Below are 19,154 nucleotides of genomic sequence, written 5' to 3' on the forward strand. Positions count from 1 at the left end.
TGAGCCCAACCCACCACTAGTCATACAGCTCTCCTCTAAAGATGATGGTCTGCCCCAGGTTTCCTTCTTGGAGCCATCTCCCCATGCCGCCTCCTCGGTAGTGCTCTTGGAGGCATCTAACGTGTTACCAAGTCCTTTACCAAAGGTGGGGGAATTGCAGGTAGCAGCAAAGGAGCAGCAGCTGGTGCAGTGGGCACGTCATGAGGCATACGAGGGTACAAACGCATGTCTTCAATTTGTTAGCTAATGCTTTAAGAAAGTAAATTTTTAGGCATTAGTTTATAAATAAATGTTTTTATTATTTACTTGTTTCTATTTCCTCTATTTTACAAATTGCAGTATTAATTAGTTATTTGTTTTTACTTGCAAGCCATTGCTTGCAGGGCTAACTACTATCACCCACCAAATGACAGCCTTGTGGTATCCTGTTGTTCTCAAACAGACATTTGAGGCCACTCATATTCAGCATCCATGCATCATGCACAGAACCAGGGAAGTTGGTAATAAGGTCAATGATCCTGTAATCAGCATCAAAAACTAGCTGCACATTCACACTGTGGTAGATTTTCCAGTCAACATATTTGTGTTTATACTCACAAGGGGTTATAATTCTCATGTGAGTCTCATCTATTGCTCCAACAACTCCTGGGAAATTTGCTATTGCTTGAAAATGCCTTTTATTATTTTCAAGTTGTTCAGGGTCCATATAAACTTAGTTGTAATATTTAGAGCAGACAAGGAATCTATAGTTTGGCTTATTACTCTGCTAACTGTATGTTGTGAGAGGCCAAAATCATCACCATTGCATAACTGTATTTTTTCAGTGCTAAATATCAGAGAGTTAGCAATACCTTCACCTCCGCAGTGACAGGATGGTTGCACTCAGTGCAGCATTGTAGCTCCTCTCTCACAAAGTCGGTCACAAAAACAATCCTATCATGGTAAAGTCTTGACGAGTTCAGCGTTGTCATTGATGTCTAGGACATTCTTCCACTCACGGAAAATCTTTAGGCGCCGTCTCCATGCTTAATGATGTTCGGCCATGATTATGTTGTTGTCACTCCTTTGGGTGTCTCAACGGTGCTTTGCCCACTTGAGCCGCCATGGTTATAGCCTAACTTTTAAAGCAGGACTAAGTCGCGATAAAGGATTTGGGACACTTGCTAAGGCATACTTTTTTTTTTTTTCTTTACAGTTAGGCCTATAGCACCTGTAGGCACACTTGAAGAATATTATTTAATTGTGCCTTAGCATTTCTATGACTTAAGACTTGTTAAGCATACGTATAAATACCAGCCCTGGAATGGATTGGTGAAGAGATTGTAACAGCACAAATTTAAGGAAAAGTTGGATAAATGTAGATATGGAGACAGGTCACTATGACCCCCGCTCCAACCCTGTAATATACAACTAAGTAAAACAACTATGTGAACACACACACACACACACACACACACACACACACACACACACACACACACACACACACACACACACACACACACACTCCTCCCGTAAACAATAACTAAGTAAATACACACACACACACACACAGAAGACTATCCTCCATCACTGTGACTAGGAAATATGGGAAATGTTTGGGAGAGGTGTTTGTTTCATGAACCACAAGAAGTATTGAGTGATGAGACAACCTTGTGTGAAAACTTGAGTTAAAACACAAATACTAGTAAATTAATCTGAACCTGTGTCTAAATCTGTTGCTGCAGTAAAAATATTCTTGAATACTATGACTGACCATTTAACCATGAGAAATAATTAATAAACAGAATTTTTTAGTGTGTATCAATGCTCTCTGAATCACAAGGAAGCAGGAGTAACACTTAATGGAACGTTGTGAATACTACTCAAGCAATATGCGATCGTTACATCCTTGTAGAATGAAGAAACTCACCAGACTGGCTGTATGTACTGAATGCTCCCTGCTAGACTGGTTGAACTGAATGCTCCCTGCTAGACTGGTTGAACTGAATGCTCCCTGCTAGACTGGTTGAACTGAATGCTCCCTGCTAGACTGATTGAACTGAATGCTACTTGCTAGACTGGCTGAACTGAATGCTCCCCGCTAGACTGGTTGAACTGAATGCTCCCTGCTAGACTGGTTGTATGTACTGAATACTCCATGCTAGACTGGTTGAACTGAATGCTCCCTACTAGACTGCTTGTTTGTATGCAGCAGTACAGGATACTCACTGAACTGGTTGTAGTCGATGCATTCGTTGCTGGGGACGTTGATGCACTGGAACCAAGCCAATGTGTAGAAGATGGTGACGATGATGAGGACAGCAAACATGAGCAGCCAGGCCAGGGTCAGCAGGTAAGTGATACCCATAAACTGTGGAAGCAAAGCCACTCGTCATTGCACGTTGGTGTCAGAAGTACTACACAAAGAGTACTGATGTGTACCAACATGGATAGTTTACCCTCAGATGTAATGGCACTGAGAGATTATCTAAAGGAAGGTAGACCAGATGTGTTGTGCCTGACCAAGACAAAATCAAGAGAGGAAGTCCACAAAAGCTTTAAGGATGAAGATTAGTATAATACTTGGAGGAGAGGTAGAGAAGGAAAAGGAGGAATAATTATAATGGTTCTAGAAAGTCTATGTGGATGATGTGTAGTACAGGGATGGCACTGGTGGAGATCATGGGTATAATAGTTACCACCAGTGGGAGTGAAAAGAGGAGCATCATATTAGAGGTGTGCCACAAAAGACTAAAAACATGGAGGATAAAAGAACAAGGAAACACAAATGGAAGTGTAGAAGTGTCTAGACAACATGATACAGGACAGTAAAATACTTGTAGTGGGGACTTTAACTGCATAAATATAACCTGGGAGGAAATTAAAGTAAATGGAAATGTTGAGTTGTGGAGGGAAGACATGCTGCAGCTGGCACTTGTGAATACACTGGACCAATGGATGGATAATTCACAAGGTATAGAGGAGAGGACAAACAAAGTGCTAGACTTGATATTGACAAAGAAAAAAAAAGCTCTGTCCAACCATTAAATACTTAAGCCCAATGGGAAAGAAGAGATCATGTGATATTGTAAGAGTAACTGCCAGACTTTGAGGTTTTAGTATGCCAGAAAGATCACAAATATGGGAAATTAAAAGCACATCCAGACAAATTTTGCAGAATTAAGGGCATGCTGCAGTTGAGATTTGAAAAATTAAATAAAAAAAACAGTTACAGGATTTATGACCTGAAATTTTCAGAATATCATAAGCTACTGGTTGTCTTTGATGTGTATGAATATGAATGTGATAGAGTAATGACATCATGACTTCACAACGTCATGCATAAAGTTGCATTCAAAATGTCATACAGGCTTTATTTCAAGTTTTTTTTCAATGTGCTTTGGCATGGACATACTTGAAAAATGCCTAAAGAAATATAAAGAGTGCTTTTTTCCAATTTTTCCATTTGTAATGAGATATGATTTTTTTTTTAAGTTTTGCATTTCATGACGTCATCAAAACAGCATCAAAAGCTGCTATTTTGCCTCATTAAAAACTTTCTAATCACTTTAGGGAAAAACTGGTTGACAAAATGTTACCCCAATCCCTGTCAATAAGTACACCACGTTTCAAGGCAGGATGTGTAATGGTTGATTTTATACAATTTTTTTTATGTAAAAAAAAATCATGTTTTTAGATACAGCTCTTTAAAGTTTTAAAAGTTTAGCACCTACACTCTGTTTATCAAAATAAATAATTTATTATATGTTGTGTGTTGATCTATAGAGAAACTGCACACAAAGAATGATCTAATTATTCCCATATTAATACTTCATTTCAGGAGCTATTTACCTTGTGGTGACACTGTCAGAATTCCTGCCTCTGGTTCTTTGTGCCTTTGCTGGTAGATATAGCTCACTGGTTGGTGCCCTATGAATGCTGTTTCATAGAATTATGGTTTATTTTAACCATCAGTAGGCACCTTCCCTGTTCTCCATGAGACAATCCTGTCCAAGTAATTTTTTTGGTCCTAATACAGATCAGTGCCTCCAGGTATATATGTTTCTCTCTCTGCTTTCCTCTTCTCTTCCTCTTCATATATTTTTCTAATTTCCTTTTCCTTTATTTCATCTTTCTTAGCTTCTGCTATCAAAAGTGAGATCCTCTTCCTGTCCCTTCCCTCCAAAACCTCCTTCCCAGCCGTGCCAAATGCCTCAGCTTCACCTGCCACTGAGCCATCATCTCTTCCCTCTTCTTTTCATTTATCTCCTATTCTCTATTCTTTTTCTTCATCTCTCGCATCTCCTTCAGCTGCTGTAGCCTGATTTGTTTATTCCCCATGTTACAGTAGGAAGATCAGCAAAGCAGGAGCGTGACATAACCTCTCCCTTTGCCTTTCTTTGCCGCACTGGCAGGGTGGTGTATGGTAAGGCAGGAAGGAGACAAGCCATTTGAGGGATGGAGCCTTACCACAGAGACCAATATTAGTGGTGAAATGACAAGGAAAAACTGGCAATATGCTACAATGTTTAGAGAGTGTTTATTGCGTCACGCCCACCTCTTGGCATACGCCACTCATGTCTCTTTAAATGTGTCATAATGTGTGTTGCTGTATGCATAGGCCCAGGATTCATATACCAGATCAATTCTGGATAATTTTCCTACAATAATCTGCAGCAATTGAAAAAAAAAATTTTCGTCATAATTTACTTAATCTCAACCACAGCATGCCCTTAAGAAAATTCTTTGGGAGTATAGATTGGAAGGGGAAATGTGACAACTTGTTGTGGACAATATGCTGCAGCCCAAGTGGTTGTGAGAAACTGCCCACCATGTAGACTGGGAGGAAACTGCAAATGCAAAATTTCGGTACTCAAGATAGCTCATTTATGTTACCAATAGCAATTTTTCTAGTACTGTTCGTAGATTTTTGCATATATATCTTTTATTATCATTTTATTCCAATTAAGTACTTCTTAACAAAATTTTATCAATTTTTTTCAACAAAAAGTTCAAAATGCCAGCCAGGCTAACTTGGGACTGACTATACTTGGGTCAATCTAAACTGGCCATTTAGGTGTGGCTGTGGGCTTCACCAATGCCACCTCTTCATAGATCACAGGATTACATTCTTTCTCCAACCCCACTCCATCTCCTTACTCTGTCTGTCTGTCAGTCTTTCTCTGCCTCTGTTTCTATATTAATTGGTGCATTTCTGAAATTATTCTAACTTTTGTTCCACATCACCATTGTGATAAAAATCAAGGCAAGTTTTCTGTGTAAAAGTCTCTCCCATCCTAAATGTGGCATCTGAGTGGGAGAATGCATCCTTACCAATAACCGACCTGACATCTTCTACACACTGCACTTCAACATATCACTACAGCTTCCAACATACGCACAGCTCACAATTGGTCCCTTCTTCATTAATCTAATAAATCTTTGAGGATTCTTTCAAATCCTATAATGTAAGCTTCTCTTATTTTGTTTAACTTTTTGTTTAATGCTGAATTTTAAATTAAATAATTATTCACTGATGGGGGTGTAAGGAACAGCCTTGAGTACAGAAATGAGCTGCCTCTCTCTGACTATTTCATGCTTTCAATAAGAATTCTTTGCAATGATGTTTTCCATGCCCTTGTTAGCCTAAATGCTCATAATGCTTATGGACCTGATGGGGTCCCTCCTATTGTTCTCAAAAACTGTTTATCAACTTCTACCTTTCCTTCTTGCTGGAGTTTGTCTACATTCCTTAAAGGTTGACTGTTCTAATCCCTCAAACTACTGCCCTATAGCTTTAATCTCTTTCTTGTCAAATATCTTTAAATCTATCCTCAATAGGAAGATTTTCAAACATGTTACTTCACAATCTGATCATCAGTATGGCTTCCATCAAGGTTGCTCTACTGGTGATCTTCTGGCTTTCCTTACTGAATCTTGATCATCATCTTTTAGAAATTTTGGTGAAACTTTTGCTCGTGTTAGACAGATCAAAAGCTTTTGATAGAGTCTGACACAAAGCTTTAATTTCTAAACTGCCCTCCTATGGTTTCTTTCCTTCTCTCTGCAACTTCATCTTAAGCTTCCTCTCTGACTATTCTATTGCTTTTGTGGTAAACGGCCACTGTTCTTCTCCTAAATCTATTAACAGTGGTATTTCTCAGGGTTCTGTCCTGTCACCCACTCTCTTCCTATTATCTATCAGTGATCTAAACCAATTTCTTGTCCTATCCACTCCCATGCTGATGACAACACCCTACACTCCACATCTTTTCATCACAGTTCTCACAGGGACACTACAGAATGCCTGACTTCTGATCTTTCCGTGATTTCAAACCTTTCTCTGGTAAACCCTGAAACTCCCTACCTGCTTTGATCTGTATTTCTATCTTCCTATAACTTGACCTCATTTAAAAGGGAGGTTTCAAGACATTTTGTACCTTTCCTTTGGCTAACTCTTTCAGACCTGCAAGGGGACTGGCATTCTAAGTGGGCTTTTTTTTTTTTTTTTCCCCTCTCTCTTTTGCCTCTAGCCAGGTTTCCCTATTACATGAAAAATAATAATGACAAAGTACAGCGTGAAGTATTCTACATCATCTTTGCCATAATAAACACTGCACAAAGGGACAACACATACACAGGCTGGACAACACTTCTATATTTCCTATTTCTATTTAACTTAACTGATTGATGCTTAAATTTCATCTTTTTTTTCTTTATGCATATCTGGGAAGTGCTGTTAAGCTTCTACCTATTAGTGGTGCAGGCAATTTTATTTATAGTGGTACCCATATTAGGGCCCAAATCACCACCCAAGTGCATCTTTGGTAACTACCTAGAACCTGGGTATCATGGTGACATGTAGGTAACTTCAAACCACTCAATAAATGGCATACCTTCAAAGTGGTATGTGGTGAGATTCAAACCTACACGTGGACGTCTGCCTGATCCCACACTCACCACCTTATCCACTACACCACTGCCTCCCTATATACCTATACACACCAAATTACTATATTTTCTTCAAATCTCTGTATGTATTGTATGCAACTGTCAATAAGGCACAGGCCCTACAAACCAGTACAATCAAGTAAGCAGAGCAGTGAACACAACTCTACATACTAAAACCAAATACACACAGTATGTGAACACTCACAATAGCACAAGATATCCTGCCGCCCACTCTGCCCCGCCAGGTTCGGTAGACACGGTTGCGGGTGTCGCCAGTTGAGAGACAGCCCACAAAGAGGATCATGAGTCCCAGGCCGCCCATGCCAGCACCCACCACCATGAAGGTCAGCTGCACTGGCTCCACCCTGCAATGCCCATACTCCATCAAACACACGCCATGCAAGCCACACACAGCTGGCACAGCAGCCACTCAGGGATGTAATGGATGTAATGCACCAGTGAGAGTGAGATTGTAAGAGTGAGAGTGTGAGACTGAGTGAGTGAAGACTTCCCTCACCTGAGACCATCAATGTAAGTTTGCTGTGTAATCAACAACACCTATCACTGCTTTCTTCCATTCTTACTTTGCAACTTTCAACTCAAAGTTACATACCTCAGACAGAATTACATAATATTGTCCTTGTTCTGAATTACAAATATAATTATGATCAAAATCTTTAAATAAAATAAAAATGAAAATGCATTGAAAGACATTAACCACTGATCTTGATTTGTGTTTCTTTATATAAATGTCTCTAAGGAACTTGACTCATTTACAAATCACACTTTAAGAGTAATGACACACTAGTCTGTGCCTCACCAGCTAATGACATTCAAGAGTGGTGACAGCAAGGAAGCATTGGCTCAAGGCATCACCAAATGTCTGAGACTTTCCATTCTCAAGACACACCAAAAATACTGGTACATAATGCAATAATTTAGCATTAAAGCAACACAGGCATCTCTCTCTCTCTCTCTCTCTCTCTCTCTCTCTCTCTCTCTCTCTCTCAGCATACACACACACACACAGATTGCACAGTAAAAAACTGAGGAAGGGAAGATGTCTGAGAGATGTTAAAAAATATAGTTTCCCGCAAAGATGTGTTGAGACTTGGAACAGTTTGAGTGAGAAAGTGGTGTCAGCAAAGAGTGTGCATAGCTTTAAAGAAAATTTGGATAAGTGTAGATATGGAGATGGGGCCACACGAGTGTAAAGCCCAGGCCCTGTAAAACTACAACTAGGTAAATACAGCACTGCTCTTCAGGCCAGTGGTGATGTGTTGAGGTGTCAGGTGGCAGACTGCTGAGATTCACAACTCTAGAAGTGGCAAGGCACACCATGAGTAGTGTACTGATCCTTGGCTTGAGGATGGAGTGTGTGGAGTGTGTGGGGTGATGGAGTGTGTGGAGTGATGGTTGTGTTAAAAGTGGTGAGACACACAAGTACTGGATAACATGTTCACCACGAAGGTATTGCTGGCAGTCATGAGTCCAGCAAAACAGATTGAATTACTGAATTACTGCACACATTACTTATTATTAAAGACAGATGTTGAAGTAGTGTTAAAGATAAGAGTAACACTGTTCAAACACAGGTAAGTAGGTACTGCAAACGGGAATGACTTGTATACAGAAGTGGTGGTACTGCAGTAGAAAACAGCTATTTCAGACTAAACTGGGGTCAAAATCAATATGACGAAATAAGTGACTCAATCCTGAATATCACCATTTTGTTAACACTCACAAACACACACACACACACACACACACACACACTCACACACACACAGGCAGTAATCCTTCTAGCAGGTCTCCATCAAGCTTAGTATGGTGGTTGTCTCAGGTTGTCCAGAGAAACATTCCAGTCAGTCAATGCAAGGGGGCATTTAATCCATAGACAATGTTGAGAGTTGAGGAATGCATGCAGCTGCACCACACCATTCATTTATCATTGATACACTTTACTAACTGGAACTTTTCATTCAGCAATGGCTTCAGCTGTTCATTTACTTCTCTTATGTGATTAAGTCTGGCCATTCTAGATGCAGGGCAGAGGGAGAAAGCATGATTAGGCAACACAATCACAACAGGCATTTTAACATGTTCAGTACTGCTATTCATCCATACAATTCTTGCAAACACACACACAAACACACACACACACACACACACACACACACACACACACACACACACACACATGAGAACAGTGACAAAAGGTGAAGAATCAAAATAGTGTAGAATTATAAGTGGAGTTCCACAGGGAACAGTTCTGGTCACCGTACTTTTCATAGTGTATATTAATGATATGGTAGATGACAGACAGTTACATAAGCTTATTTGCAGATGACACAAAGTTACTGAAACAAATAGAAAATGACATGGATTGTGAAATGCTACAGAAAGACTTGAATAAGATACACGAGTGGAGCAAGAATTGGAAAATGGAATTTAATGCAAAAAAGTGCAAAGTGATTGAACTACGGAAAAGTAAAAGGAGACAGACAAGACCTTACACTATGGGAAGAGTAGAAATTCAGAAAACAAAAGAAGAAAAGACCTGAATATTACAATAAATGACAATTTATCACCAGAAAAACATGAAAACAATATAGTTGAGGTAACATATGAGTTACTAAGAAAAATTAAATGGGCATTTACCTATATAGATGAAGAGATGATGAAAAAACTAATGGAATAGTACATGATTTGACCTAAACTAACATATGGTGCACTTATATGGTCACCACATAATAAGAAAGATATAAGGAAGATAGAAAGGATTCAAAGAGCTGCAACCAAATGGTTCCAAGTTTGAGAGACCTAACGTATGAGGACAGATTAAAGATATTAAAACTTCCAACATTGCAACAGAGGAGAGAGAGAGGAGACCTAATTGCTATATACAGAGCATGGAAGAGGATGGATACAGTTGACAAAGAAGACTTATTGGTGAAGGACTCAAGAAATACAAGAGGACACGTCATGAAATTGAAAAAGACTGTATGTAGAAGAGACATTAAAAATACAGCTTTCCAAACAGAAGCATAGAAATATAGAACAATTTGGATGAAACAGTAGTTCAAGCAAGAAATATTCATGGCTTCAAGGCTAAACTGGATTACTATAGGAATGGCGACAAGGTCGCACGAACATAGCTCTTTTCCTGTAAAACACATCTAGGTAAATAAGTTAAATACACACACACAGACACACACACACACACACACACACACACACACACACACACACACACACACACACACACACACACACACACATACACACACACACACACACAGGACAGGTTAGTGAGGGTATGCATGAGGGTCATGGGTCACAAAGGGCCATCCAGAGTGAAGCATGCCAGGTTACCTGTACTCCTGGTCCCTGGTGGGTCAGCGCCATCAACCGGAAACAAGTAGTCATGTTACACATAGCACCTCGCACCATCATCACAATGCCTGACACCTTCACTAACCCACACACTTCTAAACACAATGACTAAAACACCACCTATGACCTTGAATTGATATCATATAGTATTTGTAAATACTGTTAACTTGTCTTAGGTCAATATACATCACCCCTCACTGTAAACCTTCTCCTATCACCCTAACTTAAAATAATGTAAATACTGTTACCTTGTCTTAGGCATAAACCCACATACTTGTAAATACAGCCATCACCTTGTATCTCAATAACACTTGTAAATGCCACCAGTATCTAGCCTTAACTTTAGCATAATTGTAAATACCAGGTATTGTACTTTGTCTTAGGCCAACTCACTCACTTGAAGACAGTACTGCACCACCCCTTATTTTTGTAAAACTTGTAAAACTAAACAACATTTGCTACCTCACTTCTGAATCAAACATCTGTGAACACCAGTACCTTAACATTTACTACCTTACTTCTGAATCAGGCACTTGTAAACACCAGTACCTTGTCTTAAAGTCCAACCCACACACGCCTCTACAGATCAACCCTTCTTTTTCTACTAACACACTTGTAAAAACAGAAAAAGAAAAGAAGTTTCATCTACTAAATGCTTGTAATTGTCAGTATCATGTCATGTCTAACCCACAAACTTATATACTCCAAATTGTCTAAAGAAATATGGCAAGAATAGTTAGTGTGGCAGTGATGCTGAAAGACTGAACAATGCCACAGTAATTGAGTTTAATGTTTAAATTATTAACCACTTCAATACCATGACATGTCTTCATATTTATTCTGCTTATTATTTGGTGACTTTATACAGCTTCAGAAACCTATAAGGGGATTAAAATAGTGAAGGCTGTTACCATTAATCTTCTGACCTCCATAGACCCTTCCTAATGTCAATAAAGTTGTCTAACCATACCCAAAACTCATGGTAAAAATGCATCCCAGTACTGAAGGGGTTAAGAAGGTCTGTATAGAGGTTTGAGGTTTAGCAGTTAAATAGGACTTGAAAAAGAATGGAGATGCATGACAAGACAAGTGTTTAGAGTGATAATGATGCTGGAAGTCTAAAGGATGTTTTCTCAATAATCCTGTATGTTCTCATTATGTATGGAATCTATACATAAATTCAAGCTTTAATAGTTCAAACACTATAAAGGCATATCATAAATACCTATATAAATTTAAGCTTTAGGTCAAAATAGTATATGGAAAGACATATTTGGGAATTTAGACCAGTTTTGGCTTTCTCAGACTTGTTATGATATACAAGATTTTATTTTAGCCTGCCAAGCCACTCAAGTCTGACCAACAGACAGCAAAACAGTGCAGCTCAACACACCAAAGTTTGCACCACCTCTGCCTTTTTATCTTACATTTTCCAGGACACACAACAACTTTTAGCCTGCAAACGTCACTCAACAAAAATGACATCCACAAACTCCAACACAGTGAAGTGCAAACCTTTATCATAATCATTTAACTCACTGATTTAATCCACTTTTAATATGTATAGATGGACATTTAGTGCTTGTTTACTTAGTAGCATGTGGTGGTGGTGGTGGTGGTGGTTTACAGACTCAAGACTCAGGGTGTGTCATTGCAAGGTGAGACAGATACTGGCTCATTGTATTACCTGACATTAGCTGGTCTGCCATCACAGGGGGACTGCTAATCAGTGGTGCCTCTGTAGTGATGGTGGTGGTAGTAGTGGTGGTGAGAAAGGAGGAGGTAGTAGTAGTAGTAGTAGTAGTAGTAGTAGTAGTAGTAGTAGTAGTAGTAGTAGTAGTAGTAGTAGTAGTAGTAGTAGTAGTGGTGGTGGTGGGTGGTGGTGATAGTAGTTGCAGTGGTGGTGGTGGTGGTGGTATAGTATAGTATCGTAGTAGTAGTAGTAGTAGTAGTAGTAGTAGTAGTAGTAGTAGTAATAGTAATAATAATAATAATAATAATAATAATAATAATAATAATAATAATAATAATAATAATAATAATAATAACAATTATCTACCTATTCCTATAATACTTGTCATTGCTTACCACTGAAGACATGACAGACCATTTTTATTCCCTCAGCAGTGGTACACACACACACACACACACACACACACACACACACACACACACACACACACACACACACACACACACAAAGCTTCTCAACATTTAGTATCAACCAGGACTGAAGGCGACTCAGCTTGCTACTCCAATCCACACTCCGTCATTACTTCCCTCACTACACACATCACTCTTCCCAGCTCACCTAACACTTGAATAGAGAATAAACCAACAGACAGGACACTTCCCAATACACTTACTACATTCATCACTTATTTCTCTAATTGTAGCTTTCCAACACACCTCTCCATACTCTTCCCAGCTCACCTAACACTTGGAAAGGAATAAACCAACAGTAGGGACACTTGCCAATACACTCTATATTTCTTCCTTACTTCCTTACCCTACATCTTTGCCCAGCCCTTCCCTGCCCAGCTAGACCCACACCCATACCTACCACTTGATCCGGAGGTTGAACACTTCCTCAAACAGCCGCAGGGTGAGTGTGGTGCCCCTGTACATGGTGCCGCAGAACACACCCACACCCACGCAGCACATCACAGTGGCGATGAGTGTGGCGTAGGGCACCCGCGTCATGCAGTCTCGACATTTCCGACCTGCGGGAAAGTGAGGTGTTAAAAATACACTGGTTGAGGTTTAATGCATTGCTGGAACTTTTGGGTGGTGCAAGTTAAAAAGAATGTTAGTAAGAGCCTTTTGCTGTGTTGTCAACCCTTTAGCTAGTTGGAAGTAGATACCAAACAGCCTTACTGGTGGTTAAAAGCCAGTTGCTGTTTCACTGTTCTTTGTAATCCTGTGCATTTCGTTGAGGTTTAATACATTGCTGGGAACTTTTGGATGGTGTAAGTTAAAGAGAATGCTGGTAAGAGCCTTTTGCTGTATTGCCAACTCTTTAGCTAGTTGGAAGAAGATACCAAACAACCTTACTGATGCTTAACCTCTTCAATACTGCAACACATTTTCACCTTGAGATTTGTGTAGGATTAGACCACTGCATTGACATTAGGAAGGGTCTATGTAAGTAAAAAGATTAATGGCCACAGTCTTTCTTATTCTAATCACCCACATGAGTTTCTGAAGCTGTATAAAATCACCAAAAAGTCAGCAGAATGAATATGAAATGCGTCATAGTACTGAAGGGATTAAAAATCATTTGTAAGCCTGCGTATTTCTCTTTCTCTTCCTTATCCACTCCCCCCCATCAGGCACAGATGCAAAGACCACAAGAGAGAGAGAGAAGGAGCAAGGAATGTCTACGAGCTTAGAGTGTTTGGCTGTCCTTTGTAATGTTCCTTCGCTCTTCTCTCCAAACAAGAGAGAGAGAGAGAGAGAGAGAGAGAGAGAGAGAGAGAGAGAGAGAGAGAGAGAGAGAGAGAGAGAGAGAGAGAGAGAGAGAGAGAGAGAGAGAGAGAGAGAGATGTGTGTGTGTGTGTGTGTGTGTGTGTGTGTGTGTGTGTGTGTGTGTGTGTATTTACCTAATTGTATTTACCTAATTGTAACATACGGGAAAAGAGCTATGCTCGTGTTGTCCCGTCTCCATATCTATTAATGTCCAGCTTTTTCTTAAAATCATGAATATTCCTTGCGTTGACCACTTCCACGTCTAAACTATTCCATGCTTCCACCCTTCTATGAGGGAAGCTATATTTTTTCACATCTCTCCTATAAGTGGCCATTTTAGTTTTTTCCCATGCCCTCTCGACATTCTTCCATTCCACATACACAGATCTTCCCTATCCATTTTTTCCATGCCAATCATCACTCTGTATATTGCTATCAGGTCTCCCTTTCTTCTGTTTTCCAGGGTTGGAAGTTGCATTCTTTTCAGTCTGTCTTCATAAGTCAAATCTCTTAAGTCAGGCACCATTTTCGTTGCAGCCCTCTGTACTTTCTCTAGTTTCCTTATGTGTTTCTTTAAGTTCGAGCCCACTGTATTGTTGCATATTCAAGCCTCGGTCTTATCATTGCAGTAATTATTTTCTTCATCATTTCTTCATCTAGATATACGAACGCCACTCTTATGTTCCTCAATAAGTTCAATACTTCTCCAATTATTTTGTTTATATGTCTCTCTGGCGATAGGTCATTGGTAATTGTCACCCCAAGGTCTTTTTCTTCATGACTGGTTTTATGTCTTCATTTCCTATCTTGTACATACTCCTGATTCTTCTTTCACTCTTGCCAAACTCTATTTTCTTGCATTTTGTCGTGTTGAACTCCATTTGCCATGTACAGCTCCATTTCCATATTCTGTCCAAGTCTTCCTGGAGTAGTTCGCAATCTTTGTCACATCTCACTTTTCGTAACAATTTTGCATCGCCTGCAAATAGGCTCACATAACTGGACACCCCATCCACCATGTCATTTATGTAGACTGCGAACATTACTGGTGCCAACACTGATCCCTGTGGAACTCCACTCTCCACCAATCCCCATTCTGATGGTCTGTCCTTAATTATTGTTCTCATTTCTCTTCCTACCAAAAGTCTTCCATCCATTTTAGTAAACTGCCATGCACTCCTCCTACCATTTCAAGTTTCCAGATCAGTCTCTGGTGTGGTACCTTATCAAAGGCCTTTTTTAAATCCAGATATATTCCATCAGCCCAACCATCTCTTTCCTGTATTACATCTATCACCCTCGAATAGTAACATATCAGGTTTGTCGTGCATGAACGCCCTTTCCTAAAACCAAATTGACACTCACAAAGTATGTCATTTTTCTCCAAGAAGTCTGTCCATCTAGTCTTCACCACCCTCTCACACATCTTAGCTACCACACTTGTAAGTGACACTGGTCTATAGTTCAATGGGTCTCTCTTGTTACCTGATTTATAGATTGGGACAATGTTAGCTCTTTTCCAGTCTTGGGGCACTACGCCTTCCCTTAATGAGGCATCAATTACTTCACAAACTTTTTCTGCCAATTGCTCCCTGCATTCTCTTAAAATCCATCCTGATACCCCATCAGGTCCCACAGCTTTTCTCACTTCTAAACTCCCCATCATGTTCTTGATCTCCTCCACAGTTACTTGAAACTCCTTCATAATCCCTTTCTGTTCCATTACCAGTGGTTTGTCAAAAGCAGTCTCCTTTGTGAATACCTTCCGAAAGCATCCATTCATAGCCTCTGCCATTTCCCTGGGATCTTCACTGTATACTCCATTTACTTCTAAACTTTCAATACTTTCTATTTTTGATGTTGTTGTTCACATGTCTGTAAAAAGCCTTGGTTGGTCTTTACATTTATCAATTATATCCTTTTCTTGTTTCTTTCTTTCTTCTCTTCTAATCAACACATATTCATTTCTTGCTCTTTTGTAACTTTCCCACTGCTTAATCCGTCTTTTCCTTCTCCACCTCTTCCATGCATCCTCTTTTCTTGTTCTAGCCTTTTCACATCTATCGTTAAACCAGTCCTGCTTTCCAACTTCTATGTTGTCTTATTGGTACAAATTTTTCTCACCTTCTTTGTATATTTTTATAAATTCCTTCCACTTTTCATTTGCTCCTTAGCACTCTTGAATTTCATCCAATTTGTCTCTTGAAAGAATTTCTTTAGGTTTCCAAAATCTGTCTTGGCATAATTCCATCTTCCCACTTTATATTCTTCATTTCTTCTAGATTTCTCTTCGTCTATCACCTTGAACTCCAAAACTGCATGATCACTCTTTGCTAAAGGGCACTCCACCCTCATCTCCTCAATGACCATTGGCTCTGTACTAAAGACCAAGTCCAGTCTTGACGATGCTCCTCTCCTCCAAACCTAGTATCTTCTTTGACCCACTGAGTTAACACATTTTCCATTGCCAGTGTCAATAGTGTATTTCCCATGTTGTCTCTGATCCTTCCATTGACCAGTCCTCCCAACACACCTCTTTACAATTAAAATCTCCCATCATTATAGTTCGTTCACAGCCACCCAACATTTCTTCCAGACATGTTCCTGTATCACTTATCATTTCTTCATATTCCTGTACTGACCATGCATTTGTCTTAGGTGGTACGTACACCACTATGTAGTGCCTCTTTTTCCTTCATTAGTTTCTGCTCTGATCTTTAGCACTTCTGCCTTTCCCATACCTTTTTTCACTTGATCCACCTTTATATCTTTTTTAACCAGCAACATCACTCCTCCTCCCATCTTACCTACTCTATTTCTTTTCCAAACGTTATATTTCCTTCTCCAACCTTCATCAGGTCTTCTCCTCTCTCAGTTTTGTTTCAGTAAGACCCACAATATCTGGGTTCTTGTCCTCAAGTAATCGTTGAGTTCTAAAATCCCCGATATCACTCCATTTATGTTGGAATACATTACATTTCGCTCATATGTAAGTTTCTTTAGTCCTTTCTTGCTGTACTTTTCTGGGTTATGAACCACTTCCTCAGTCTCATATCCAAGATTCTCCAGAAAACTCTTTCTTCTCTTCTTCTGTCCTCTCTTCATTTTTTTCAAAGCCTCCTTTCTCAACTCATTTAACATTTCTCTTCCTTTTCACCGAGATCTCTTCTCAACCAAATCTTCCTTGTTGTTTCCTGCTGGGCTAGCCTCCATGACTTCTCCACCAATTCATCTACATCCTTTTGTGACTTAAGTTTGATTCTTATTGGCCTCATACCTTCTCTTGTGAACTTTCCAATTCTATGGAAGTCCTCTATTTCTTGTACTAGGTCTTTTCCTCCTCCTGCACCACATTAATGATATTATTTATCACCTTTTTATGTTTTTCTCTCTCCATTTTACTCGGTGTCTTATCCTCCTCCACACCAAATATCACCACACATCTCTTTTTGTCTACAGTTTCTCACCAATGTCTCATTTGACTTAATAACCTTCACCACTTTCTCAGCTATCTTCTCTTCTATGATCTGTTGATCTATAATTTCAGCAAGGCCCAAAGTTTTCTCCCTGACTCTTTGATTTCCTTTTCCAGACTTGCAACTTTGTAATTTACCTCCTTTCTTTCCACTTCCTGACTTTTTTCCATTCAGCCTGCTTCTCCATCACTTTTCCTAGAGATTCTCCACATTTTTCGCAATTCACTTTAATTAGCTTAACTTCCTCTTTCAGTGCTGCATTTTCCTTCTTCATATCGGCACAGTCTCTTTACATTGTCATAACTCGTTTCCAGGCCCTCATACTTTTCAAACAGTTTTTCAATTTTACCTTCTAACTCCAGAATTTTCTTCACATAAGTGCTCTTCTCCATTATTCCTTGAAACCCTGTGAAGTCTGATTCTCTTTCGAGTTCACGGCCGCCATGTTGCGCAGACGTAAACAAACCAGCTGATGGCTCAAACGCAGGCTACAGTTTATATTTACCTTCACTGGACATTATTTTGCTAATCAACAGTTAACATGACTATATGGAGACGGGACAAACATTACCAGCTCCTTTCCCACCTTGGTTACTCTTAGGTAACTGTAGAATTATAGATGATTGCTCTGGAGCTCAGCGACCACCTCCGCCATCGACGATGTCCGTGTGTGTGTGTGTGTGTGTGTAGAAAGTATTGAAAGTTTAGAAGTAAATGGAGTATGCAGTGAAGATCCCAGGAAATGGCAGAGGCTATGAATGGATGCTTTCGGAAGGTATTCACAAAGGAGACTGCTTTTGACAAACCACTGGTAATGGAACAGAAAGGGATTATGAAGGAGTTTCAAGTAACTGTGGAGGAGATCAAGAATATGATGGGGAGTTTAGAAGTGAGAAAAGCTGTGGGACCTGATGGGGTATCAGGATGGATTTTAAGAGAATGCAGGGAGCAACTGGCAGAAAAAGTTTGTGAAGTAATTGATGCCTCATTAAGGGAAGGTGTAGTGCCCCAAGACTGAAAAAAGAGCTAACATTGTCCCAATCTATAAATCAGGTAACAAGAGAGACCCATTGAACTATAGACCAGTGTCACTTACAAGTGTGGTAGCTAAGATGTGTGAGAGGGTGGTGAAGAATAGATGGACAGACTTCTTGGAGAAAATGACATACTTTGTGAGTGTCAATTTGGTTTTAGAAAAGGGCGTTCATGCACGACAAACCTGATATGTTACTATTCGAGGGTGATAGATGTAATACAGGAAAGAGATGGTTGGGCTGATGGAATATATCTGGATTTAAAAAAGGCCTTTGATAAGGTACCACACCGGAGACTGATCTGGAAACTTGAAATGGTAGGAGGAGTGCATGGCAGTTTACTAAAATGGATGGAAGACTTTTGGTAGGAAGAGAAATGAGAACAATAATTAAGGACAGACCATCAGAATGGGGCTTGGTGGAGAGTGGAGTTCCACAGGATCAGTGTTGGCACCAGTAATGTTCGGGTCTACATAAATGACATGGTGGATGGGGTGTCCAGTTATGTGAGCCTATTTGCAGACGATGCAAAATTGTTAAGAAAAGTGAGATGTGACAAAGATTGCGAACTACTCCAGGAAGACTTGGACAGAATATGGAAATGGAGCTGTACATGGCAAATGGAGTTCAACACGACAAAATGCAAGAAAATAGAGTTTGGCAAGAGTGAAAGAAGAATCAGGAGTATGTACAAGATAGGAAATGAAGACATAAAACCAGTCATGAAGAAAAGACCTTGGGGTGACAATTACCAATGACCTATCGCCAGAGAGACATATAAACAAAATAATTGGAGAAGTATTGAACTTATTGAGGAACATAAGAGTGGCGTCAGATATTTAGATGA

The 19,154-nt window shown here is 39.7% G+C and overlaps 1 protein-coding gene and 1 long non-coding RNA gene across 5 annotated transcripts in view; one reads left to right on the top strand and one right to left on the bottom strand.

Annotated features, from left to right (window-relative positions):
- Positions 1-242, top strand: part of LOC123517163 — a 49,605-nt gene extending 49,363 nt beyond the window's left edge. Inside the window, exon 6 of the long non-coding RNA XR_006678411.1 lies at positions 1-242. This is a non-coding gene — a long non-coding RNA (uncharacterized LOC123517163).
- LOC123517149 (neuronal membrane glycoprotein M6-a-like) overlaps positions 1-19,154 on the bottom strand; it is a 71,290-nt gene that overhangs the window by 10,547 nt on the left and 41,589 nt on the right. For 2 of the 4 annotated variants that reach the window (XM_045277110.1, XM_045277127.1), the window contains exons 2-5: positions 12,893-13,052; positions 10,309-10,323; positions 7,139-7,298; positions 2,212-2,353 (exon numbers count right to left, since the gene is read on the bottom strand). In XM_045277110.1, coding sequence (XP_045133045.1) covers positions 2,212-2,353; positions 7,139-7,298; positions 10,309-10,323; positions 12,893-13,052 — 477 coding nt within the window. The remainder of the gene's footprint in view (positions 1-2,211; positions 2,354-7,138; positions 7,299-10,308; positions 10,324-12,892; positions 13,053-19,154) is intronic. The other 2 variants (XM_045277117.1, XM_045277135.1) reach the window with 1 other exon arrangement.

Source organism: Portunus trituberculatus, chromosome 6, assembly GCF_017591435.1.
Source record: "Portunus trituberculatus isolate SZX2019 chromosome 6, ASM1759143v1, whole genome shotgun sequence".
NCBI classification, from domain to species: Eukaryota; Metazoa; Arthropoda; class Malacostraca; order Decapoda; family Portunidae; genus Portunus; species Portunus trituberculatus.